General features: G+C 35.2%; 1 protein-coding gene across 1 annotated transcript in view; it reads left to right on the top strand.

Moving 5' to 3' along the window:
- LOC104572228 (titin) overlaps nucleotides 1-25,725 on the top strand; it is a 232,197-nt gene that overhangs the window by 93,885 nt on the left and 112,587 nt on the right. The window contains exons 122-157 of the mRNA XM_088526952.1: nucleotides 20-118; nucleotides 939-1,016; nucleotides 1,820-1,894; nucleotides 2,061-2,135; nucleotides 2,416-2,491; nucleotides 3,436-3,527; nucleotides 4,463-4,546; nucleotides 6,103-6,411; nucleotides 8,345-8,422; nucleotides 8,623-8,697; nucleotides 8,909-8,992; nucleotides 9,193-9,276; nucleotides 9,816-9,896; nucleotides 10,135-10,224; nucleotides 10,432-10,515; nucleotides 11,405-11,503; nucleotides 11,675-11,758; nucleotides 12,394-12,477; nucleotides 12,675-12,758; nucleotides 12,950-13,321; nucleotides 13,971-14,051; nucleotides 14,967-15,050; nucleotides 15,476-15,556; nucleotides 16,933-17,013; nucleotides 17,212-17,292; nucleotides 18,286-18,366; nucleotides 18,567-18,677; nucleotides 18,904-18,984; nucleotides 19,597-19,674; nucleotides 21,119-21,199; nucleotides 21,573-21,656; nucleotides 21,987-22,103; nucleotides 22,870-23,793; nucleotides 23,896-23,979; nucleotides 24,680-24,763; nucleotides 25,457-25,555. Of these exons, the coding sequence (XP_088383078.1) occupies nucleotides 20-118; nucleotides 939-1,016; nucleotides 1,820-1,894; nucleotides 2,061-2,135; nucleotides 2,416-2,491; nucleotides 3,436-3,527; nucleotides 4,463-4,546; nucleotides 6,103-6,411; nucleotides 8,345-8,422; nucleotides 8,623-8,697; nucleotides 8,909-8,992; nucleotides 9,193-9,276; nucleotides 9,816-9,896; nucleotides 10,135-10,224; nucleotides 10,432-10,515; nucleotides 11,405-11,503; nucleotides 11,675-11,758; nucleotides 12,394-12,477; nucleotides 12,675-12,758; nucleotides 12,950-13,321; nucleotides 13,971-14,051; nucleotides 14,967-15,050; nucleotides 15,476-15,556; nucleotides 16,933-17,013; nucleotides 17,212-17,292; nucleotides 18,286-18,366; nucleotides 18,567-18,677; nucleotides 18,904-18,984; nucleotides 19,597-19,674; nucleotides 21,119-21,199; nucleotides 21,573-21,656; nucleotides 21,987-22,103; nucleotides 22,870-23,793; nucleotides 23,896-23,979; nucleotides 24,680-24,763; nucleotides 25,457-25,555 (4,419 nt within the window). The remainder of the gene's footprint in view (nucleotides 1-19; nucleotides 119-938; nucleotides 1,017-1,819; nucleotides 1,895-2,060; nucleotides 2,136-2,415; nucleotides 2,492-3,435; nucleotides 3,528-4,462; nucleotides 4,547-6,102; nucleotides 6,412-8,344; nucleotides 8,423-8,622; nucleotides 8,698-8,908; nucleotides 8,993-9,192; nucleotides 9,277-9,815; nucleotides 9,897-10,134; nucleotides 10,225-10,431; nucleotides 10,516-11,404; nucleotides 11,504-11,674; nucleotides 11,759-12,393; nucleotides 12,478-12,674; nucleotides 12,759-12,949; nucleotides 13,322-13,970; nucleotides 14,052-14,966; nucleotides 15,051-15,475; nucleotides 15,557-16,932; nucleotides 17,014-17,211; nucleotides 17,293-18,285; nucleotides 18,367-18,566; nucleotides 18,678-18,903; nucleotides 18,985-19,596; nucleotides 19,675-21,118; nucleotides 21,200-21,572; nucleotides 21,657-21,986; nucleotides 22,104-22,869; nucleotides 23,794-23,895; nucleotides 23,980-24,679; nucleotides 24,764-25,456; nucleotides 25,556-25,725) is intronic.

Below are 25,725 nucleotides of genomic sequence, written 5' to 3' on the forward strand. Positions count from 1 at the left end.
ACATTATTATCTTTCAAAGTGCCTGAAGTGCAAAAGAAAGCTATTTTTGAAGAGAGAGTACTCATTGAAGAGGAAAGAATATCTGTTGCTGTTCCAGAGGAAATCCCATCACCTGAAGGTACACTGCAACATAGATACCAATAAAAACTTGCTCTTGTGCTTTATCCAGAAATCCGTTGTTTTAAGGCAAAGAGCAAAATACACAAATATTCTGTGGTAGTTATTGTAGATGAGCTTTGTGTTGGAATACTTTACAGACTTGGAGGCTTTTAAGTAGTAAAATTTCACTGAGTTCTGCTTCAAGATAGCCGAAATATTTTGACCAATTTTTATATGCCATTAATGACTCGCAATTCAAGACATTTTGCATAACTTTATTATGAAAATGCAGCTGAATTTTTAAAATCAGATGCATCACTTATCCTTCTAAAATATGAACATGCAAATAGATATTCAGATGGATACATACATTGTTAATTTCTATTTGTTTCGTGCAATGTAACCTATTACCCCAGAACAGGGTGACGTTTTCCCTGATACAGTCATATTTGTAGACATATAAATGCTGACCTTCTCCTTTATCATTCATTCTGTTCCTGTCCTCCTACTGTCTGAACCAGTTAGATAAAGGAGCAACCTCTAGCTCCTTGGCTCTTGTTTCCCTACTTCAGCTGTTGTTCTGGGGAGCTGACGCATTGCAATAGACTGACACTTGCCAGTGAGAGAGATTTAGGAGATAGAACAGGGCAGGGTACATGGGACATAGATAAAACATACCATTTCAGAGTAAATCATACATGTTTGTGTGCACAGCACTTCCTATATTATATGCATATCTATCATTAACATAATGAACTCAGAAGAATAATTCCACATCTCCTTCTATCCGCAAGTCCATGCATTCACCCAAAATACTAAAAAAAACATCTTCTTTAAAGAACCAACAGTGGAAGAATGGTCTGAAGAGGAAATGGAAGAAGTGTCTATCTCAGTTCATAGAGAAGAGATTTCTGAAGGTATGACCACAATACAGGAATACAGGATAAAAGCAAAAGCTAATTTTTGTTTTCTACCAAAAGCAGTGTAAACTAGCATTTTAGATTTCCTAGTTGTCCAAAGTCTTGAGGTTTCAAGTAGTACTAACCTTGCTGCTATGCATACCCACAAATTCTGAGACGTACTGTTAAAAGGTGTAAGTAGTCTCTTTGATATAGTGAAACTTCTTGGATGGTGAGAATTATCAGGCCTTCACTTTCTTAAAAAAAAATCTATCTTGGAAGTTATTGCTCCACCTATTTTTATGTATAGTGTAAAGATTCTTCAGAATATCACGATGCATTTTGTTTTCTCAGACCATCTCATGGTAAAATGACTAGGTTGTTGCCACACGTAACTTTATTGGTGGCAACATCATGCTGTGAACAGCAGCAAAACACAGGTTAACTATGTTCCTTTTACAAGGGACACCAGAGAAAGTGTTCTCAAAAGGCAACTTTGGTCAAGGAAATTTAAACAGTAGTGAACCAGTGGGACTAGAAAGTGCTGAATGGCTACTCCAAATGCTTGGCATTTTCAAATTAAATGGAAATACAAGATAAGGACTCAGTTACAGTTCCAGGGAAATTACTTGTAGTGACTCCATTGATTTCAGAGAGAGCAGGATTATTTGGATACAGTTTTTTGCAATGTAGTAGTACTGGAGGGGCACACACTGCTCATTCTTGTCTTTTTAGTTACTTTATTACTTCTCAGTGTAGTAAATTCAATAATAGATACCAAATATTGAAAATTAAGTATTTTTGATTTTAATATTTTAAAGTGACTGAAGAAGAGTCTTACTACGTAGAGGAGAGGGTAACTGTTCCTAAAAGAGAAGAAGCCCCACCTGCAAAAGGTATAGATTCTTTTCATTACAAAATTTTGATTATTTCAGTCTCAGAGTTCTTTATTTTGTCAGTTTGTGTCCGCTATATGTTTGTTTATCTTATTCTGTGTTCGTCTGTTTTGGAGGCATGCGTACTATTCCCTCTTTTAAAATTATTCAATGTTTGCTTTTAAAGTGCCTGAGAAGCCTAGGAGAGTTGTCCCTGAACCAAAAATTCCAGCTGCCCCTAAAGAAGCTCCAGCAGCTAAAGGTATACATAAAGGTATACATCTGAATGATGTATACATATATCTTCAAGGGGGTAATGTTTGTTTTACTGTCTTGTTTGTGCACATTGATACCAGTAGTGTTTGCTTCCAGTGATCAATGTTTCAAATGCCACTGTGAATTGTGCAGTGTTTGTGTTAAGTTAGTAAAATGCTTTTTTATACTTTTTTAAAAAAAACACTGTGATATAGTTGAGAATTATAAACGTTGGAGTTTAATATTCTTTCTCATCTTCCTTCTCATTTTTACTCTTACACATGAAGTGCCTGAAGTTCATAAGAAAGCTGTTCCTAAAGAGAAAGTATCTGTCCCTGTTCCTAAAAAGATGGAAGCTCCACCAGCCATAGGTATATCAGTGTTCCTTTTGCAAAAAAAGCTATCTCTTTGCTGCATCCCTTAGCTAAAACATAAGCATGCTAGTAAAAAATAAAGTTATCAAATTTCTGCAGTGTCAAACATGTACTTATGTCTGTCTGTCTACAGTGTAGCTTGAGGCCTGTGTCTTGTTGATGGGATTTACATATTGTTTCCTCTTTTATCTTATGCTTGTTAGTGCAATAAATACAATTGTCTAAAGTTACACAATCTTTTTTAAGAACCTCCAGAAGAACAAGTGCCCACTTTTGAGGTAGAAATTGAAGAGCCGCCAACAACTAAAGGTAAATACCACAATATTCTATTGGAGCTTTTTGTCTAGTCTTACAGCGTTTGTGTTTAGGCATTTTAGATGTATTTCTTTGTTAGTCTGTAATCTCAGTTTGGATCTTCCCTTTTATTTTGGCTATTGCTCATCATCTTTGTTTTACTGTGACTATAAGTTATCCTCTTCTGAAAAGTATTATTTTTGCTCTTATTGGAGATTCTTTAAACTTTTTTTCAAATAAAAAAAAAATCAGATGAGGTAGGACAAACTTGCTTATGTGTGCTAAATACAGAACTACATTTCCACTTGAGTATTCTTATGTTTATTTAATATTTTAAAGTGACTGAAGTACGCAAGAGAATTATCACAGAAGAAAAAGTTGCTGTTGCTAAAAAAGAGGAGGCTCCACCAAAAAGAGGTATATAATTTCTTAGTGCTATACAAGAAAACTTTCTTATAATACTGACTGACTTCTACTTCTAACATCTGATTGTATAGCATAAATTGTATGTTTCAGTGTTTCCCTTTTTATTTATGTGCCTTAAAGGAATTTCAGGTGTGTGCCTTTGTGTTTTGCCATTTGATTATGTTCGGAAATGATACTTAGTTCAAAATCTTTTAGAATAAACTCTTTTTTTAAAAAAAAAATACCACCAGTGCCCAAGAAGCCTGTGCCAGAAGAGAAAGTGCCTGTTCCAGTTCCACGGAAAGTGGCAGCTCCACCAGCTAAAGGTACATAAGTTCTTTTGAAAGTAGAGAAGGCTTCTACACATCAGAAATCAGTGCACCTTATACTTATTACCTCCTTGGTTAATAGAATCCCAGTCTCTACTAACTCGATTATAAAGTTAAAGGAACTTTATCCTTTCCCCATCAAAGTGATGCAGGTGATAGAAAACAGTCACATATCTGTATCTGTCATGTATATATATAAGCAGCTAGTATTCTCATTGATTACGCTAGCTGCTTAGAGCTTTGGAAAGCTGAGTGAAGAAATTTACTCAGTGAAGAAGTTGAATAAAAAGTATTTAGAAAAAAAAATCCAGGTTTTATGATGTCATCAGTATTCAGAACAAAGGTTCAAACTTTCAAGTGTTTTCTTTGCTCTGTGTTTTTCTTGTGTTTAGGAAGTGTTATGTGTTCTGTATGTATGCTGTTCTGTGGTTAAGTTGTACTTCTGAAGAGCCTAGATATGGACATTGCATCCTATAGCATCTTACTTTTGTCTCCATTTTTGCATCTTACTTCATGTTCTGTGAATATGCTTTTAGATTTTTGATGTTTTAACTTTTATCTAATCTTATTTATTATTTTAGTTGATAAAATATATTATTCTAATATTTATCTATGTTCTTGCTGTCAGTAAAGTATCTCAAAGCGTCTGATTTATCTAGGGAATTTTTTCCCAGGAAACCCCACAAACTATTGATCTTCAAAATATTAAATACATATTTAGCTACTATGTGTTAAAGCTTATTTAGCTACTATGTGTTAAAGCTTAAGCGTGCCATTGTCTTTGTTTGGTGCGGTTGTGGTGTTTATTGTAAGATATGTAAGATTCTTGCTATGTAAGTGTGAAATAGTTCCCTGTAACTGTTTTGTATGAACTTCAGAGTGTGTGAGAATTTTTTTAGAATTTAGTATTCTTACAATCACTGTCTTTAAAGTGCCAGAAGCTCCAAAGAAAGTTGTCACAGAAGGAAAAGTATCTATTGCTGTTCCAAAACGAAGAGCGTCTCCACCGCCAGAAGGTACTCCTGATCATCATTTAATTTACAAACAGACTGTCTGTAATGCAGTACCACCAAACCTACAAGCCTGCTGCCCTGGCATTTTTCTTGCATTGCTGACATTTTGTGATAATCCCAAAGGAACTTGAATCGGAACCCTTAAGAAATGCTAGAGATATATTCTCCCCAGTTCCTCTGGGAGTGGGAGGTGTAATGAAACAATAACTGGTTTTCTAAGAAACCCTTAATGGGATAGGTAATGTACAGTGTTGCACCAGAAAAAAAAAATTAAAATAGATTCTGTCTTTGAAGTAGCAACAGAAGAAGAACACTGGGCTATGTCAGAGGAAGTATCCATTTCTCTTCACACAGAAGAGGAGATTTCATACACAGGTATGAACAAACTGAAAAAAAAAATCTTGTAAGCTATTCTAAAGAAACAAGACAACAAAACACATGCTTTCAAGATCTGTGCATCAGGGATTCCCTGGTCCCAAATGTGAAGTTTTTAGAGTATCAAAACAATTCCAGAACAATACTGGAGTCTCACAAAAGGCTTAAATCTTTCTTCCTGGCTTGTTGATGCTACAGTGGAAGCCCAGACACTTAACTTAGCACAGTCCCAGTATTGAACATGCCAGTACAAGGGCTTCGTAAAAAAAACTCCACAGGTTTTCAAGCAAGATGGATTTCATCTCTTAAGAAGATTGGAAAGTTCTCAGGTTGATTAAGAAAATGCTGTAGTTATTATCTGACTTGGCAAGTCTAATGGTTCCCCACTTGTTAACCCCTAGAGTGATTTTTCTGGGAACAGTTTCCCATCGTGTTGATCACAAATTTCCAGAAGACCTGTATCAGAAGAGGAGAGCCGTGCACTACTGTTCTTACAAAGAGAATATGCTACTTAAAGTGTGTGTTCTTTCTGAACAAATCTTAAAGAGTGAAGAAGATTCACACCTTAATCTTTTGGAACCTTTAAAATTGTGAGAGTTTTCTGCTCTCATTGGCGACGGCTACTGAATATAGAAGCCACAAGGCAAAGTAGTCAACAGAAGAGGAAGATTGCCTTCCTTGCTGAGCAATGAGTTCTTCTGTCTTTCATTAGGCCAGAGCTTTCACCTATTGAAATGTATATCTTTTCTGTATTGAATAGACACCCAGTTGCCTTCATAATAACATGTCCAATGTCTATAAGCATAGTTTCCTTTTATGTATTAACCATGTAATTCGTAAAATATCTTTTTGTCTTTCTAATATTCTTAAATGTAATATACTGTATCTTTTAAGTGCCTGATGCACCAGAGAGGGCTATCATTGAAGAAAGACTACCAATTTCTCTTCCTAAAAAAGTGACAAGACCATCAGCTAAAGGTATATTGGATAGAGTATTGAAATACATGTATTGATATACATGTGTTTTGTGTATTGTATGTTCCATGTGCAGTGAGTATGACTTTGTTTTCTGTGGAATGTTCTTCTGTCAGTTTAATTCTTACTAGTATATGCCATGTGGTCGTTACTATCCATAAGATCTGTGTGCTAAATTTTAAGATTCCTATATTTGCTGTCTTTTTAAGTGCCTGAAGTACACAAGACAGTGGTCCGAAAAGAAAAAGTATATGTTGAAGTTCCTCAATATGAAGAGGAAGAAGAGGCTCCACAATATGAAGAGGAAGAAGCCACCAGATATGAGAGGGAAGTAATCCATTACAAGGAAGAAGTCAGCCACTATGAAGAAGTTACTCACTACGAGGAGGAAGTTCCTCAGTATGAAGAAGAAGTCACCCAGTATGAGGAGGAAGCTTATTACGAAGAGGAAGTACCTCAATATGAGGAAGAAGTACAAGTTCCACAATATGAAGAGAAAGCTCCCCCGCCAGTTAGAGGTATACTTTAATTTTAGGGTTATATAAGAAAAATGCCTTTTCACTCTGCTAATATATTGAAGCTTACTTTAAATATATCCTGGTGTACATTCCAATGTACATTTTCCCAAGTTATTTAATGATTAGCATGCACTATAGAAAGCGTGGTGGATGGCTGTATGCCTACAGTTCAGTACTAATATCTTAAAGATAATTGTTGTATGTCATAAGTGTGCATTCCTGTTTCACAGAAAGTGGGTATAATCCACTAAGGCAACTTAAATCAACTTTATTTCATCCTTGTCTGGGGGTTTAATCTTGCTATCAGTCAAGAGTAGTTTGAAAGATCTAGAAATCTTTATGGGAATTCTGCAAGCACAGACAAAAAAAAAGTCTTTTCAGCTAGGAAGGAGGTGTAGGATATTTGAAAATTAGTGATTTAGGAACACAAGTCATGTTGTGTTACACACAGAAATATTTTGGATTTTTTTTCTTTTTTTTCATTTATTTGCTTGCTTGTAAGGGAGTAATATATTTTCATGAAACAGAAGGCATAAAAGGTCTGTGAAATTACCGTATTTTCATACTTTTACTTGTACATGCTTTCCTTTGAAATATATTTTTTTATGGAGATAAATTTTAAACATTGTTAGTACAGCATGAAGATACTCTTCAGAACTTAGAGAATGCAACTAGGTCATTCCAAGATTTTGATAATAAAGCCTTTCAACATCGTACATCATAATATATAGACTAGCTATGCCTGATTTTCCAAAGGGATCTCAGTCATTTAAGAGTACTTAAAAATGTGCATTATTTGCCAATCCTTACTCAAATCATGCCATTTTATCTCTTCTCTAAAGAGAAGTTTAGGATTTCTTTTAACTAATTAATGTGTGTCAAAACACAAATATTCAATTTTATTGCTTATTTGCAAATTTTGAAACATTGCTTAGCACTTTTTCCTGTGTGCCGTGAAAGCAAAGTTTGTCCTGAAGAGGAATAAGATTCAGGTTAACTAGGATTTCCCTTGACTCTGTGATAATAGTTAAACTTAATTTATATGTACTCAAAAATTTCTTCAGCCTACTCAGTGTCAATGGGCTTACTCTCCTGCAATCATAAAATTTGTAGGGATAATTCTGGCTTCTGATTCCAGAGAACACTAAGACACATTTTCCAGTTAAAGGGAAAAATTCTATTGATTTTTAGCAGAATCAGGATTTCTATTATTATTATTATTATTATCATCAAAGTGAGCCACTCAAAACATTGCCATTGCCCACCAAGGTCTCTTACAGGTATTTGTATTGTGTCCATAGTTCTATGTTAGAAGCAAATTCCTTGATAAACTTTATCCACTTTATTGGCAGATTTGTGAGGGAAAAAATGTAATCAACAATTTATATTATATATATCTCCTAAAGCTGCTTATTCAACATGATTAAATGTTTTCTTTTCTATGTCGGAAGAATTAGGAGAATAATTCTTGGGGAAATAGGAGAAAAATAGTAAAAACATTGATAATCTGATACAGAAATTGAAGTAGTTATTTACTAGAATGTCCGTTTTTGACCATTTTAAGCATTTTTAATTTGCTCCAAAATCTAAAGAAAAAGTACTATTTTTTTTTAACATTTCCCACCATAATAATCTTCTCTAATAGCTGGTTCTGAAAACTCAAACTACATCTTATTCTTTGAATCAACACATTTCCCTTTGGATTTAAAACCATTATGCTTGATGACATCAGCGGCTGGGGCGGGGAGAATGGGCTTAATAGAAGTGACTGCATTCTGTTTGCTGTTTTATTTTGTCTTAATGTGCAACCTGTGGTAAATCATAGTTGTATGTTCTGGGTGTGTATTTGAGGTTTGTGCTAGGGATGCTTGCTTGAACTCTATGTTCCTCCCTCTTTAGAAGTAAATTCTAAAACAATATGGTATCTTTCAAGTGCCTGAGGTGCCCAAGAAGCCTGTTCCAGAGGAAAAAATATCTATTCTGAAGAAAAAAGAAGCTCCTCCAGCAAAAGGTACATTATCTTTTCTTAGAAAACATTCTCCAGATTTCTAATATGCAGTATTTCTCAGATGCTTTAGTTAAATATTTCTTTTCCTGTTCTTGTGGGAGGGAGTTCTTCATATGAAAAGTTTGTGGTGCTGTCTTTTTATGTTTCATTTCTGCTTTAAATAGCTTATGCACTATTCTTAAACCAAAATAATATTTTTCAAGCACCTGAAGTACTGAAGAAACCCGAACCAGAAAAGAAGGTTCTGGTGCCAAAGAAGGAAGCTCCACCAGCTAAAGGTATAGCAACTTGTAATTAGTAGTGCTCAGAAAGATCTTCTAGACTTGTTTTATCTTCTCACTTGTTTTAAATGTATGATAGCAAAAGCATTGTTGCTGTTAGGGATTGTCATTCTTTGTGTTTGTCTTCAATAGTTTAGTGTCACTGTCTTCTAAATCATGACATTTTAACTTCTTGTACAAAACTCTATTTACAATGATATCTTTAAAGTTCCTGAAGTTCCAAAGAAACCTGTACCAGAAGAGAAGGTACCTGCTCCTGTACTGAAAAAGAAGGAAGCTCCACCAGCTAAAGGTATATCAACTCTTGATGGAATGCATTAAGAAAAAAATGAGTTTTTTTCTTTATTCAACTTCTTCAAAATAATGTGGTGCAAAAAGAGAGATTTCTGTTTTTGTCAGTATTTGTCGTCACTGTTTAATTCATGTCACTTCTCTTTACCTTATGGTTAAAAACTTAAACTTAATTCTTAAACTATAATGATATCTTTAAAGTGCCTGAAGTACCAAAGAAACCTGTGCCAGAAGAGAAGGTACCTGTCCCTGTACCTAAAAAGATTGAACCTCCAGCAGCCAAAGGTACATGAATTTGTGATTCAACTACGTAATTCTAATTTTATTTCTCAACTTTAGAAGACTGCAAGTAATAATTCCATTCCTCTTCCTAATGTATTTTATCTGGAATCATACACTGACATTATGTGTGAGCATTTCTGTTAGTCTTATGTTTGTTCTATGCTTTGCAGATTTATGCATTTGTGTCTTGCATTGTGTCTCACTTCTGAAATGGAACAAAGGATAGTAGTTATTTATATAGCTAAATGATTTTAAATTACTTGATTTATCACAAACAGCTGTTCCATAGGTAAATAATGTATGTAAACAGTCAGATTACCCCTAACCTTACTACATCAACTTGTAATTCTGTACTTGTCACGTTTCTAAATTTATATTTGTGTGAATCTGTGATGAAGCATGCACTTTTAAAATCTGTTATCTTTCTCACTAAATTAAGTTTAACATACTCGTGTAGTTATTTTAATGTTAGTCATGTTATCGTTTTACTTTGCTTCGTGTTACATTGAAAATGAATTTCTTAAACAAAAATGTCTTTAAAGTGCCTGAAGTGCCCAAGAAAGTTCCAGAAAAGAAAGTAGCTGTTCCTGTGCCTAAAAAGCCAGAACCTCCACCAGCCAAAGGTATCTTTTCTCATAACTCAACATGCGAATGATATATCTTACTAGAGTACTGATAGTACTGCTTCTTATGGTAGCAGTTTGTGTCAAATGTACTTGCTAATTTGTACACTCCAGCTTCTGTGTCACTTGTGTCTTGGTTTGGGATGTCCTGGGTAGACTGCTCTGTGTGTGATGTTTTAATTTTCCTACTTAATTAAGTAAGTTACCTAACTTACCTAATTAAGTACTATCTTTGAAGTGCCAGAAATACCAAGACCTCCCCCTGAAGAGGTACCAGCTTTTGGTACTGAGGAAGAAGAAGAAGCTGTTCCAGAGATACCAGCAAAAGGTACAGTATTCCTTCTTGAAAATTATCGAAGAAGTCTGTTCAGTTCGTTAAGCTATTGTCACTTCTATATTTTAGGTTTGATGTAAATCTGAACTGTCGTTTTGAGAGAGTTTATCTTTTGGGTGTTTGTGATCTTGCTTCATGTTTTTAGTGATTTTGATGCTTTCAAAGTAATTGAAAAATTCTTACAAAATGATGTCTTTAAAGAGCCGGAGATGCCCATGAGAGCTGTCCCAGAAGAAAAAGTCCCTGTTGAAGTGCCCAAAGCAAAGAAATTTCCACCAGCTAAAGGTATATCACCTTCTGGTGTATGCAGACAATTCCTCTCCCTTGCCTGTTTATGTTTCTGTGGAATCTTTTTTTAAAACTCATAGTTTATACTCATGTAAAGTTAGACCCTTGTTTCTAGCACACTGATGATCCGCTGCAGAAAAAAAATGCTAGGTCTCAAAAAGGCTTTTATTATCTACTTTGTTTTTAACTTAAATGGGCTGAGGATCAGACCTCAAATGATCTGCTCATCTTTCATTGTAGGTATCTGCATTGAATAAAATGATGGATAGTGATATCATTGTTCAGAACAAGTGTTACTATGGCATAATGTTTAAACAAAGTGTCTGCAACTGTAACATATAGGCTGTTACCTGGAAAATTTCCAAGTCAGAAAGATCTTTCTCACCCATATCTTTACAGTGTATACTCAAATCTGATGCAAAAAAAAACCCATCAAAATTCAGTTGACTCTGTGAGTAGCTGGAAGACAGACCTCTCAAAGTGGAGGCAGATTATTACCACTGCCTGGGTGCTGAACAGTTTCTGCTTAAGCAGCTGAGTTGTTTAGAATAAATTTGGAAAACAGACACATTTTTTTGTGTGTGTGAAAACTAAGAGAGGTTTTTCTACAACTTCTCTTGTAGCATGTATTACTAATGTTTATGGTCAGCAATAATGCTGTGCAGTTAGGAACTGGGCATGGAAAGCTAATCTTCATATAATTTATACACCTCAATTCCATTTTGATATTTTTAGGAGAGGAAAGGAAAATAACTAATAAAATTTCCTTGTCAATTACCATTGTTATGTTAAACTTGGTGTCCTCTTATGTTGTGGTGTGTTTTATGTTCTGAATTTTCCTTTGGAATGTTGCAAAAGTAAAATTCTTAAAATAATGTCTTTAAAGTGCCTGAGGTGACGAAGAAAGTTGTGCCTGAAGAAAAGCTTCCCATTTTTGTTCCTGAGGCAGAAGAAGAAGAAATTATTCCAGAAATACCAGCCAAAGGTATACCATCTCTTCTTGCAAGTTACTAGGGAGATCTTTTGGCTTTGTTATTTCTTGTTCTAAATTGTCTGTAAGTCTTCATGTCTTTGGGGGAAATTTTTTATCTTGTTTCATGTTTTTAATGCTTTGAAAGTATTCTTGAAATATGTTTGCAAAATAATTTCTTTAAAGAGCCAGAGATTCCTAAGAAACCTGTTCCGAAAGAAAAAATACCTATACCTACTCCTGAAAAAATGGAGCTTCCTCCACAAAAAGGTATATAAATTAATATCTATGAAAATAATCTGTGTTGTTGTTCTTATAAAACAACTTTTTTTTTTTTTTTTAACTTATGTTATTTTTGTGTCCATGCTGTCTTGCTGCGTTTTCTGTCTTGATGTTTAGGGCAGTCTATAAAATTTTAGCAAAAAATAAGGTCTACAATAACTTGACTTTTCAAAGAAGTCTTTCCCTGGATATAAAGTATATTTTGTTTATATTTCTGTTTTATCTTTAAAGAAGAGCTGCAAATCGATTCTTATTCCATATATATATTTGTTTATGTTTTGTGTTGTCTTTCTAATCCTATTGGTCAATGACATTCTTTAAAAAAAAAGTCTTTAAAGTGCCCGAGATGCCTAAGAAATCTGTTCCTGAAAATACCTGTTCCTAAAAAGGTGCTAGCTCTACCAGCTAAAGGTATTGCAGTTTGTAAATGTTGTAGGATTAGTAGATAACATTCTTCATATAGCTGAATTTGGCACAAGATGTTTTAGTATGTCTGTCTTATATTAGTCACTATGTTGTTTATTTGTTTGTATGATTCTGTTCTGCTGTTCATAAGTGTCTGCGTTTGTGCATATTCAAAAATTGTACAACAAGAAAACTGAAGTTAAATCATATCTTTAAAGTACCAAAGGTGCCTAAGAAAATTGTTCCTGAAGAGAAGGTGCCTGTTGCCCACCCTGAAAAAGTGGAGGTTCCACCTGCAAAAGGTATATGTGCTTCTGATCATGATTATTATTATGCGTATTAAGAATACTCTTGACCTTCTTCTTTCTAACCATGTCATTGTCATGTGTCAAAAGTCTTTGTAAAACCATATTGTAGAACTGTAAAGCTTTGTTTCCTGTGTTGTTTACTCATGCTTTAAGATTATTAAAATTCTTAAAAGAAAAATGTATCTTTAAAGTTCCTGAGGTGCAGAGAAGGCCTGCTGCAGAAGCTAAAGTGCCAGCTGCTGTCCCCAAACCTAAAGAACCACCACCAACTAAAGGTATAGATTCACTTCCTATTTTTCCCAAAGATTTGTTTTCCCTCTTCATTTCTAAAATCTTTTAGAATGTATTTACTGTTTCAAGAGTATATGTTTCTTTTTTGTAACTTCTGTTTGTGGTTATCAAAAATAATTTCTGTTCTATATGGACTGTCTTAGCTAACTGTAAAAAAAAATTAAATAATTGTAAGGTAGTAACAGTAACACTGTCTCTAAAGTGCCTGAAGTACCCAAGAAACTTATCCGGAAAGAAAAAGTCCCTGTGCCTGCCCTTGCTCCAGCAGTGGAGAAATATGAGCATATATATGAGGAATATGAGAAGTATGAGACATATGAAAGTACAGAAGACTTTGAGCAGGCTCAGGAAGCTGAAGAAGTTGAAGCATATGAAGAAGCTGAAAAACCTGAAAGATATGAGGAGATTCAGGAACAAGAAGAATATGAAGAGGAAGTTGAGGAAAAGGAGGAAATCTATGAAGAGTATGAATTTAAGGAGAAGGAAGAGATCTATGAGAAGTTTGAGGAGGCGTATGAGGAAACCTATGAAATCCAACCAGCTATAGGTATCTCAGTTAATGGTTTCTTTATTCTTAATGCTGTTCATTGAGTTCCCCAGCTACAGCTTAGGTCTCCTTTTGGGGTTTATTTATAATTTTCCCCACTCATGATAGACTGTGTGTATCTGCTGTTGGTGACAAAAAATCTATTTGAAGTTTGTTTCTCTCCTCTTCCTTCCTTATTAAGGAATGTTTCCCTTCGAAGTGCAATGTGAAGGTTTCCAGTTAGACTGCCTGAAATGAGCTAGTGTTGGTGTGACAGACACAAATTAAATGATAATACTCTGATGCAATTCAGCTTCAGTTTATATTCGATATTTTTGTGTGTCAATATTTATTTCTCCTGTCCAGTCTAATGGCTGTGCTTTTCTTAAAACTTAGACGGGGCCTTCTTGTCTGTCATTTAAATTTATTAATTCTATAGAATTATAGGATCCATCGTGCCAAACAGAAAGCATCTAAAATACAGCAGACATAAAACAATATACCTTCATTTTAGCTGCTCATGCACTCTGAACCAAGTGGCTAGTCCTTGTCTCTGCATAATGATGATGTGGTGGTTCTATGGATGAGTGGTTATTCTGTTTGCTCTCTCTATATCTGTTGAAACTCCTTGTGAATAACCTAAAACTCCCTAATGAAACATTTTTTAAAGTGCCTGAGGTGCCTAAAAGACCTCTGCCAGAAGAAAAAGTGCCTGTTCCTGTTCCTAAAAAAGAAGCTCCACCAGCTAAAGGTATATAAACTACTATATAAATTTAAAAACAAATTCTTCTACCTTCTCAGAATCTTCCCTATCCCTCAAAAATAAATATTTCTTCAAGAAATAAGAATGACAAATTCAAAAGACAAATGACTTTCTTATTGAAGACAAAGGAATGAGGCTGTAAGGTTTGCTTGGTTCTTCAATTTTTAGTCATCATTATTAATGAAAGTTTCTAATTATTGAAAACAAATGGTTATATAAATCAATGTAGGTCCTTTACGCTATTCCATGATGCCTAGTTGTAACTCCCCGTCAGTTAAATCCCAATTACCCATAATAATCTAAGAATCAAGGACCCTTTTCAGCCATAATGATAAGTTGGATACAGTCTTAATGAGTATTTCCTGTATCAGCCTGGACAGAAAACGATTGTTATAAATACCTGTCGCTGGATTGAAGCAGAATTTCTATGCCATTCTGGAGTTTTGTAATTTCCTGTTCAAAGCACTGGATTTGCCAGAAACACATTTTGTGCTATTTTTGTAGTTGCTTTTTATACAAATTATGATAATGAAATCAGTGGGATGGGGTTTTATTTTAGCATGAAGACTTAGCGTTACCTCTAAATGAAAAGGAAATGAAAACTTTGTGTATTTCCAGCTGTCATCAATTAGAACTGATAGTCCATGGAGTAATTATTATGGACTATCCCAAAAGAGCAGTGTTTTCTTTTAGTGATTACTGAGGACTCCAGTCTTACGTATCAAAATAGAATTTTCAATCTGAGTCATGCAGCTGGAATCAAAAGGAGTGGCCTGTGAGGTCACCAGCATTAGACTGTGTTTTATAGTCTTTTAATTTATCTGACCTTTTGCATTGCTTGCTGTTGTTTCATTCTTCCATAATGTTCGTGCAAAAATTCTTAAAACAACAATGTCTTTAAAGTGCCAGCAGTGCCGAAGAAACCTGTTCCAAAAGAAAAAGTGCCACCTGCTGTTCCTAAAAAAGAAGTGGCTCCACCAGCTAAAGGTATACTTCGTTGCACCCATGAGTCATGAACTCTGATTTCACTCTTTCATCTTCATTACTTGTTATGCATATGTTTTTTGTTTTTTGTCTCTGTGTTACTTCTTTCCAGCTGTTTGTGGCTGAGCTTTTTGTCTACGTATTTCAAGTTCTTGTTGAAAATATGCATAGTTCCATTAAACGGGTCCTCTGTCTTTAAGGTGCATGTGACAGCAGTATAAGGAGTATTTCTGCTTCTTCTAAAAGGAGAATCAACTGTCCAAAACTATGTCCATCTTTCAAGAAAATGTGTTTTAGTATGTTATTCTTCTGTCTAATCTTCAAAGTCAACATTTTGTTGTGTCATGAATCAGCCTCTTAAATTTGTTCTTCATTCTAACTTCTTCCAAATAACTTTTAAAGTCCTAAAAGTAAATAATATCTTAAAGGGCCTGCTGTTGTCAAAAAACGTGTCTCCGAAGAAAAGAAACCTACATACGCACCTGAAATAGAAGTTCCACCCCTGAAAGGTAGAAGAACTTTTGATATGAGATTTTTATGGAAAAAGAAGTATTTGTATCTTTGCTGGCAGCTAACAGCTTTTAAATTGATCTCAATGTTATTTATGTCATGGCAAGCATATCTAATCCCTAACTGCAGGTTTCACTGAGTGAGAAATTAAAAACTCTTTTATATACATACTATATGTGGGCTAGTAGTGTGCTATCTATGTGCTACAATGATTTATCAACTAAAACATACTGAGAAGGCATCACTACTTATACTGCCAGTATATCAAAACCTCAGTACTTTGGTCTGTAGCTGTGAATGTAGCTTAAGCTAGGATTTTGAAGTCAATATGTTGGTCATGATATTCATAGAGGAGTACTAAGATGAAAAGTATTAAGTTAAAACCATTAAAGCTGTTACATGTATCAGAGGCAAAAGCATGAAGGTACAGTGAAAACAGTACCTAACTTACACTCTTTGAGAGCAAAACCTATATGTTTTTTCACACAATTAACTTCTCGACCAACTTAGTTTTAGAACTGAACAATATTCCTGCCACAGAACCGCATGGTATTGTAGACCTCAAGAGAACTTCTGTATTAGGGGATTTTATTTATAATTTTGAATTTTATAAATTGCAAATGATTTTGAGGTTGCTAAAAGAAAGCTAATATCTTTAAAGTGCCTGAGACTCGTAAGAGGGCAGACCTTGAAGTGAAGGTACCTACAATAATCCCTAGAGAAGAGGAACCCCTTTCATATGAAGGTACACCAGTGAATCAATTACCAAACATAAAACTGCAGAGAATAAAGACATTAATGTGCTATGGTTCTTTGTAAAACAAGAAAAAAATATGTGTTATCAATTTATTTTTTTCTCTTAATTATATAAAAGTAATTTGCATACATGTCTTTAGGACCTTCTCTCCTCAGAAATAAGTCATGTTTTAGCACATTCAAAGTGTTCTTTTCCCCTTCGTTGCTGGGAGAGAGATTCATATCAGATTCTGGAAAGCACTTAAGCAGCATTGAACTAAATGTATTAGTTTAAGCAGACATTGCTTAAGTGCCATCCTGCCTGACTTAATTCACTGTGTTGAGCTTTTCAGATACAGAAATGTGAAATTTGGTTACCTGTTCTATCTAATATACAGAGTGAAGAAACTAGAAAACAGTTTACTTTTAATTCGTATTTTCCTAATTAGGACAAGTCATTTGTAGCAATAGCAGTTAAATAAAGACCAAGCTATTTAAATAACTTAGGATATTTAAATAATTTAGGACCAAACAACTCATTAGTCATGTACACATCGAAGTGTTTGCATTATAAATTGTCTTTCTAATCTTGGCTTGTAAATACCATTGAAATGTGTAAAATAAATTAATATCTTTGAAGAACCTGAAGCTTATGAGGAAGTCCCAACTGAAGCAAAAGTCCCTGTTATTTCTAGTGAACTAGAAGCTCCAGCAGCAAAAGGTAAACCAGCTATTCAAACAATATATAAATTATCATATGCAACTCCATTAATCATCTTTATCATTCCATTTATGTTCCCATCAATTAAATAATGTGATCATTCTAATGCTCCCTTAAATACCATATGTCTTCCATTGCTTTTTTGTTATTCACATTATGTATATGATAATATTCTTAATGAATCTAATATCTTTAAAGTACCTGCTGTGACAAAGAAAGCTGTCCCACTTAAGAAAATACCTGCTGCTGTACCTAAAGAAGAAGCTCCTCCAGCTAGAGGTATATAAAGCCCATATTCAGTTCAGTTCTTGAACTTTAAAAGAAAAACATTGCCTTCAAATTCCCCAAATTCCTAAAGGATGTTTCACAGGGGATGGAAAAAAAGCTAACACATACCTTTTTAGAGAAGAAAGAATTCATACCTGTAACTTCCTAGTTGTTAGAAAACCAATGAACTACAGCAAGTCTGAGTTTCTGTATTCACTGCTTAATACCATGTATTTTCATGCTGCTCTAGTAGCACTTTTGTTTTAAAGACCTGTGCTACTTATTTCTTAGTGTGTATTAAAATAAACCAATATTTTTAAGTGCACAGAGTGCCAAAGAAAACTGTCCACAAAGAAAAAATAGTTCCTCCTATACTTAATGAGGAAGTACCAAATGTCAAAGATAAAATAAAATAAAATAAAAATTGTTGAGTGGGATTGGAAGGATAAAAGGAATTCGCATAGATTTCTTTAATGTCTTTGAGAATTTTCTGTGAACCATAACCTATGGAGTTTTCAGTGGGGCTTAATAAATGATAAAAGAACGTGAAGTGGTATTGAAAACACAGATAACTTGAAATTAATGAGAGCATTTTAAAAAACAATAACACCTAGCTTTGTTCTTGAGGGAAAAAAAAGGTGCTTGTTTAGCTTTAAGCCCAAAAGATAATGGCACGTGACCCTGCTACTTGACATCAGTTCAGGGAAAAAAAAGTTAAAGCTTAAATAGAAAGGACGGTTTCTCTTCATCTAAGGAAGTGAGTCTGTTTAGGACATATCACAGGACTTTCTTCTGACAATCTGCAGAGACAGACCAGGATAGAACAGAATATTTTTTCTTTCCTCAGTTGTAATGAGCCTAATTCTGAGGGAACATATGGAGTAGACATGTGTATCTTTAAATAAGCCTGAATATTTGTTTTTATTTGTTGTTTGTCTTTCACATCATTTTGTTGTATGAAGATACTAATCTAGAGTTAATTTATCTAAACTAATATCTTTCAAGTGCATGAATTTCATGAGGAAATTTACATAGAAGAAGAAGTTTCTACTGTTTTCAGAAAAGAGGAGACTCTACCACCTAAAGGTATATAATCTTCATCTCTTCCTACAACTTGCAAAATAATGAATTCCAGGAAAATTATTCATGTTCATTACGTAGTTCTTGTTCAATGTAACTAATCTTTGTGTTCATTCTTTTTATTCCTTACTTATATTTACAAACTTGTTTTTCTGTATGACCTATCATTCTGTTCTTCCTAAATTCTTAAACTAATATCTTTAAAGTGACTGCAGTAGTTAAGAAAACTGTTCCAGAAGAAAAAGTACCTATCCTTGTGCCTAAAAAAGCAGAACCTACTCCTGTGCCTAAAGGACCAGAGCCTCCCCCACCTAAAGGTAGTTTGATAAACTCGTAAAACTGGGGTCTTGTCTTTTGCTGCTCAAGTCTGTTGCATCTCTTGAACTGTGTCTAAAGTGTAATGATTTAATATATTTGTAGTTTACATCAGATTTATGACATCTGTGTTGTATGTATCCCTTTTTGATATGTCTTTACTAGTCTTATTTATTTGTATGTGTACTTGAAATTCATTAAATTAAAATCTCTTATGTGTCTTTCAAGTGCCTGAACTGCCCAAGAAAGCAGTCCCTGAAAAGAAACCTGTCCCTGTGTCTAAAAAGCCAGAAACCCCAGCACCCAAAGGTATAGGCCAGCATACCCTCTCCTTGTCCTTTTTCAAGTTGCTTCTGTCTCTTGTTTTTTCATTGTTGTCAAATGCTTAGAAATTAGTTGATGTTGGCTGTACCTTCTATAGCACAAATTATATCAGAAAACAGAAAAAAGGACTGAAAATAAATAAGGAAAACTGTAGTCGAGTCACTAGGCAGTGACATTAATGGAACAAATGTTTTCACGGATATGTCATAGGTCCTAGGAATAGCCTGCAAAATCCCATTAAACCAAGAAGTACATACCCTTCCTCTTTCACAGTACTCTTTAAATTTAGTGTTCCATTGATTCCTGTCACTGTCTGCTCGTGTCTACTTGTTTCTTCTTACTTTTCTGTTCTTAATGTTTCACATTTCTAATTCTTCAAATTAAGATACATTGATATCTGAGGTATCAATCTTCATTTCTCAGTTCCAAAAGTTCCTAGTTGAATATAGCAGTATACAACATTTTTGGCATAATATATCTCTTATTTGTCCTAATGGATCTTTCTAATACATGTCTTATGAGAGTCTTTCTTCTTAATAATTTACATGTCTTTAGATGTCTTAAATGTAACAAAAATGCATGCTGTTTTCTTTAAAGTACCAGAGGTACCCAAGAAAATCTCAGAAGAGAAAGTACCTTCAGTGCCTAAAAAACCAGAACCGCCACCAGCCAAAGGTATGTTTCAATAGAGATAAAAATATTTTTTGGAAGAAAAAACACACTCTGACTTGTTTTTGTGAATGCTATTTTTTGTTTTTTGTTGTTGTTGTTAGTGTTTTAAAAAACTGTTGGTCTATTACCTTTACTTTCTATGGCCACAGCTCTGCATATGCTAACATTTTAAAAACTTTAAACCCTCTTTTTTGAAAGATAGTCATAAGTAGTGTAAGACAGTCAGAAATACTGATAAAATTGAATGGAGAAGAGACTGAACCTTGAAGACCATATCAGAAATGTTAAAGAGAGAACCAGGGCTTCAGTGATCTGAAATATTTTGGACTGACAATGAAAAGTTAGTTCCAAAACAGAATTTAAGGATTTCCAAGTACATTCCAAGAATAAGTGACACAGGTCTGACACAGAAGGAGATTCTCCATTTATAAAAGAAAAATCAAGGCAGAGAAGAAGTCATAGAAGAGTGCATAGAAGAATGTAACCAAGAATGTAAAAAGAACAGTGCCAACCTCAGACAAATTTTGATCAGAGAGACAGTTTACTAAAAATTGAAGAGTAATATAAATTAAAAGCAGAAAAAACTCCAGAAGTCTGAGGTGCTCCATCAGATTCTACAGGGAAATAAAGGAAATTTAAGTTAATAAAGACATCAAAACCGTGGTTCCTTATGGAACATAACTGTAGAATTCCATCAAATAACAGAAATTAATCTCTTTAAATCGTCAGAAGTGCACAAGGAAGTGGTTCCTGAAGAAAAACATTAAAGTTACTGTGCCTAAAAACCAAGCACTCCACCAGCTAAAGATCATTGTCATTAATAAAACCTTGGAAATAATTCATATTCCTTTCACTGATAAAACCTTCCTGCTGCTATTTTCCATCTTTTCCACCTTAAAAACTCTCAGTTATGTATTTCATTTTGAATAGTAGCCTCTTTTTCCCTTGATACTCTTACATGACTCTTATCAAGACTGAAAGTAAAAAGAACATTTGGGAGAAGGTCACGTGTAACTGATACTGCCTGGTGTCCTTTTTGCTTTGTTTTTTTTTTTTTTTCCCACGTTACTGCTATTTACAAATAATTTAAATTCTTATAGTTAGCATGGGTATTAATTTTTAAGTGCCAGATGCGTCCAAGGAAATCCCAGACAAGAAAAGTACCTGTTTCTGAACCTAAAGAAAAACACAGAATTTCCACCAGCTGAATATATTTCTTATTTTGAAACAATTAACAGAAGGAAAAAAAATAGTCTGTTATTTTAATATTATAGAAAATGAGACACATCTCTCTCGGAATTTTATTCTGTTGTCTAATGTTTTTCTAGTCTGCTAACGTGAGAAAAAATGGATCTGGAAAGTGGTGTCTTCACTAATAGTGTTCTGCTGTTATTCTTTAATGCTTCTTATGAAATTATTATAGTAAAAGTTGTTATTATTTTTCAAGTGCCTGAGGAACCAAGGAAAGTCGTCCCAGAAGAGGTGCCAGTCAAAGTACCAAAGAAACCAGAACCTCCACCACCTAAAGGTAACAGTTGTATTATGAATAAAAGAATAACTATTTGTTTTCTAGAGTATTGTTTTAAGATATTGGAAGTTTTGTTTTTTGTTTTTTGGGGGTTTTATTTTGCTATAAAAGATTTATAAATTATATTTGTTGTATAAATTGTTGTATTTGCATGTGTGTGAAGAGAGAGAGAGAGAGAGAGAGAACTTGATCTTTTTCTAACCAGCAAGAGACATCAGAGAAAAATTTTCTGTAGGCAAGGAAAAGGTTGATATTCATATCCAAAAACAGTGAATTTTTTTATATCCCCAAGTTCTGCTTTTTCTTAGTGTCTTTAGAACTGCAGACATAGATTCAAATTTCATGCAAATAAAATAAAGTACTTTCTTTAAAGTTCCTGAAGTGCCCAAGAAAGTGATTCCAGAAGAAAAAGTACACATTGAAGTTCCTAAAAAAACAGAACTTCCACCACCTAAAGGTACATGTTCCATACTGATAAAATCATACATAATTTTTCAGTTGTTTCTGTGAATATTATCTTTTAAAAATTATTCATCATCTTTTTATATTCTGATATTTATAAATGTTACAGATTGTGTTGTCATCTTCCTCTGTGAATTGTTCCATACAAGCAGGAATAGCTAGTACTGATGTGCATCATGAAATATGAAAATGCATAAGGGATTTATCTGAGTCTCTTTTCATTTTTTCTGATGTTGTTTGATGATTTTCACCTGGGAGCTATTGTCTCCTTTTTAATTCCTACTATTCAAATTCCTAAAAGTAAATCAAATAAATATCTTTAAAGAACCTGAGATGCCGAAGAAAGCTGTTCCAGAAAAGAAAGTACCTGTGCCTAAAGAACCAGAACCTGAAGTTATACCAGAACCTGAGGCTGTTCCTGAAGAACCAGAACCTGCAAAAGGTAAATCTCAACAGTAATTCAATAATAGTAGCAATATCTTTTCTCTTATTTTTACCGCTGTTATTTTCCAGACCTTTTATTTTCTGAGTTTCTAAAATGTTCTTGTTCTATGAGTGCTACACATGTAAACACCCATGTGGCTCTTTTTGACAAACAGTCATAAATCTGGGATGTCTGAATTACCTGTGTTTTATGCTTCAATTCTTCATGCTGTACGACGTTATACTTGATGTTCTTCCTAGCATATGTTTGGGTTCATGAAAACAAATGCAACTAACATCTTTAAACTGATAATAGTCAAAGAAGGGAAGTACTAATTAGAGTAGCTAAGAGCAGAAACTATCAATGCGTTTAAAATACCAGAATCTCTACAAGGAAAAATTAGATGCCATCACCGATAATTCTTGAAAGAGTCTTAAGCTTATTACTTGCAGAGTTATTAATATCTTTTGTCTTGTCAATTTTGTGTATAATTATCATTAATTTTACTTACAGCTTAAGTTATACTGCAAGTGCGTCTGTGCTCTTCTGCGTGTAGGTGTAAGGTGTGCGTGGGTGTGTGCGTGGGTGTGTGCGCGCATGTGAAGGGAGAAAAGCCAAAATGTGTCTGCCCATCCTGAAAAAATACCGACATAAATGAGGGATGCTTGCTGATTTTGTTGTTTCTGTTACAATTGTGTTTTATGGTTTATGATTAACTTAAACTTGATGTGTATGTCTGAGCAGCTGTTAACTTAAGAACTAATATCTTTTTATGTACATGAAGTGGCTGAGACATCTCTCTCAGCAAAGAAAAGACCTGTTGCAGTTCTACGGAAAACAAAGCTGACTGCCGCACCCCCAGAATCAAAGCCCTCTGTGGCACCTCAAAAACAAGAGCCTGCTGCACTGCCTCCAAAAACAGAGACTTTTGTGGTGCCTGAGGTCCCAGAACCTCTTGTAGCACCTCGAAAACCTCAGCATTTCATGGCATCTGAAGAGCCTGAGCCTATTTTGGCTCCCCAAAAATCGGAACCTGTTGTGACACTGGAAGAGAAAGAACATGTTATGGCACTCCGAAAACCAGAGCCTGTTGTGGTACCTGAGAAACCAGAGCTGATAGTGGGCCCTGAGGAACCAAAGTCTGTTGTGGCACCCCAAAAAGTAAAGCATGTCTTGCCTCCCAAACCAAGGCCCATTGTGGCACCCAAAAAAACAGAACCTCTTGTGGCATCTGAGGAAGTACAGCTCACTGTAGCATCAGAGGAACCAAAGACCGTTGTGGCACCCTATGCTGAGGTGTCCCCAGAAACAAAGACTTTTATGGAACCCCAAAAATCCGTGCATTATATGGTATCTGAAGAAACAGAGTTTGTTGCACTTTCACAGAAAACAAAGCCTTTTGCAGTATCCCCTAAAACAAAGCCTGTTGTGACACCCCAAAGGCCAGAATCTGTAGCTTTACTTGAGGAACCAGAGCCTGTTTTGGCACCCCAAAAACCACAGCCTTTTGCAGCACCCCAGAAAATAGAACATGCTGTGACACTCGAAGAACTAGAGTCTGCTGTGGTACTCGAGGAACCAGAGACCGTTGTGGCACGTGTGGAATCAGAGCCTATTGGGATACCTGAGGAACCAGCACCAGCTAAGATGCCTCAAAAGCCAGAGCCTGTTGCTGTACGTAAACAACGAGCAGCTCCACGAGCTAAAGGTACATCTTATGATCAAGATCTCTTTTTCTTCCCTCAAAAAGTATTTCACCTTCATTTTAGAGCTTAATACACATAATTAAAAAATACTAATATCTTTAAAGAGCCTGTAATGCCCAAGAAGACTGTCCCAGAAGAGAAAATTCCTGTAGCTGTTACCAGAAAAACAGAACCTCCAGCAACCAGAGGTATATATTATCATGGTTATCAGGATAAGCACAACAAATCTTGTTTTAAGCACTATCGTAACCTCTTCTGTTCTGTCTTGTCCAGTATCAGCTTTTAAATGATATTTACTGAACAATTTGCATTGAGCATGAGTGTGTGCCAGACAGACTGATTAGTGGTAGATTGTTACTTCTGTAATTTCTACTATACTCTGTTTTAATCTATGCAATGATGTTTAATTGTGCTATAACTGTAAAATGGAGTGTACTAATAACTTTGAAGTCCCTGAGACTCATTTTAAGTAAATTGCAAGTACTTCCAGGTATCTGTGTTGACATGGGTACCATCATGGAACAGAATCCTTTTCTTAGGTCCTTAACTGTTATTTTCACTGAATTTTTTCATAGGTCATCATCCCCCACCGTTTGCAATATATAAAGTTTTTACACTATATTGTGGAAACCTAATTCATTGAATTAGGCATTTTTAGGACATAATGCCTTATAAAAGGTATTTATTTTCTCAATCTCCTTTACATATCCAAAATGGGAAGGATGGGAGACTTTATGATTGAAATATCAAATAAATATTTAGAGAAACAACTGAATGTAACCCTAGCATTGTCTCAGATAAGACTGTGTTCATGTGTTACTCTTTGTCTTATAGTTTTCTACGTGTCCATTGTCCCCACAAAACTAACATATACTAATATCTTTGAAGTGCCTGAAGTGCCCAAGAAAGCTGTTCAAGAAGAGCGCATACCTGTAGCTGTGCCAGAAAAACCAGCCCCTGCACCAGTTCGAGGTACTTGTTAGCGCTAGCCTCAACCTCAACATGACTGCTTCTGACAGTTTTAAATGTCATAATTTGTTTGATGTCTGTTATCATGTCCATTTGTGATGACCTGAAGCTTTTTTGTGTGGTGTAGGAGTGGTGTATTCAGTTATCTGGAGTGTTTTAAAGAATGCAAGAGATATTTGGACTTCGCTGCATAGCTTTTGTCGTCTGAATGACCTGATACTATCATTTTAAATTTATTATGTGTGTGTGTGAGTGTCAAGACACTGGGCGAAGCTGTGGGTCCAGTTCAGTTGCTTTCTGAAGTGCATCCTGTCTCATTGTTCTTCTTCCTGTTTAATATATAAGCCTGACTATTACTAATATCTTCCAAGTTCCTGAGGTGCCCAGGAAGGCTGCTCCTGAAGCAAAAGTGCCTGCGGCCACTCCCAAAGCACCAGAGCCTCCAGCACCCAGAGGTACCCTCTCTATGGATCTCTTGACAAAGGAGATGCTTCATCTTCCTCTCTTAAGTGTTATTGTGCCCTCCCTGGGCCTGTGTCTGTTTTGGGTTTGAGACGTGCAAGGTTGTGCCGCATGTGTGCGCGCAGTATGAATGGGCCTTTGTGATGTCTGATGTCCGTGTGGTAGCACTGCTTTCTGTTATGACTGGCACACGTTTTCCTCAAAGTAAAATGAAACACACCAATATCTTTGAAGTGTCTGAGATGCCTGAGGAGGAGATCCCAGAGGAGGAGGTCCCAGAAGAGGAGGTCCTGGTTGCTGTGCCTGAAGAGCCAGAAGCTCCGTCAGCCCCAGGTATTCAGGGGTGTCCTGAAAGAACCTGTCTTATCCACTGGCTTATCACTCTCTTGAATGCTCTTTTCCCTGTCCATGTTCAACTGGTGGGGGTGTGTGAGCAGTGTTTGGTCCTCTTCTGTCTATGTGTGTATGGGGGACTGGTCGGCAAACACTTTGTCGCAAGTCCA

This window comes from Tinamus guttatus, unplaced genomic scaffold (assembly GCF_059628265.1).
Source record: "Tinamus guttatus ecotype Peru unplaced genomic scaffold, ASM5962826v1 Tinamus_guttatus_pri_ptg000260l, whole genome shotgun sequence".
In the NCBI taxonomy this organism is placed as follows: Eukaryota; Metazoa; Chordata; class Aves; order Tinamiformes; family Tinamidae; genus Tinamus; species Tinamus guttatus.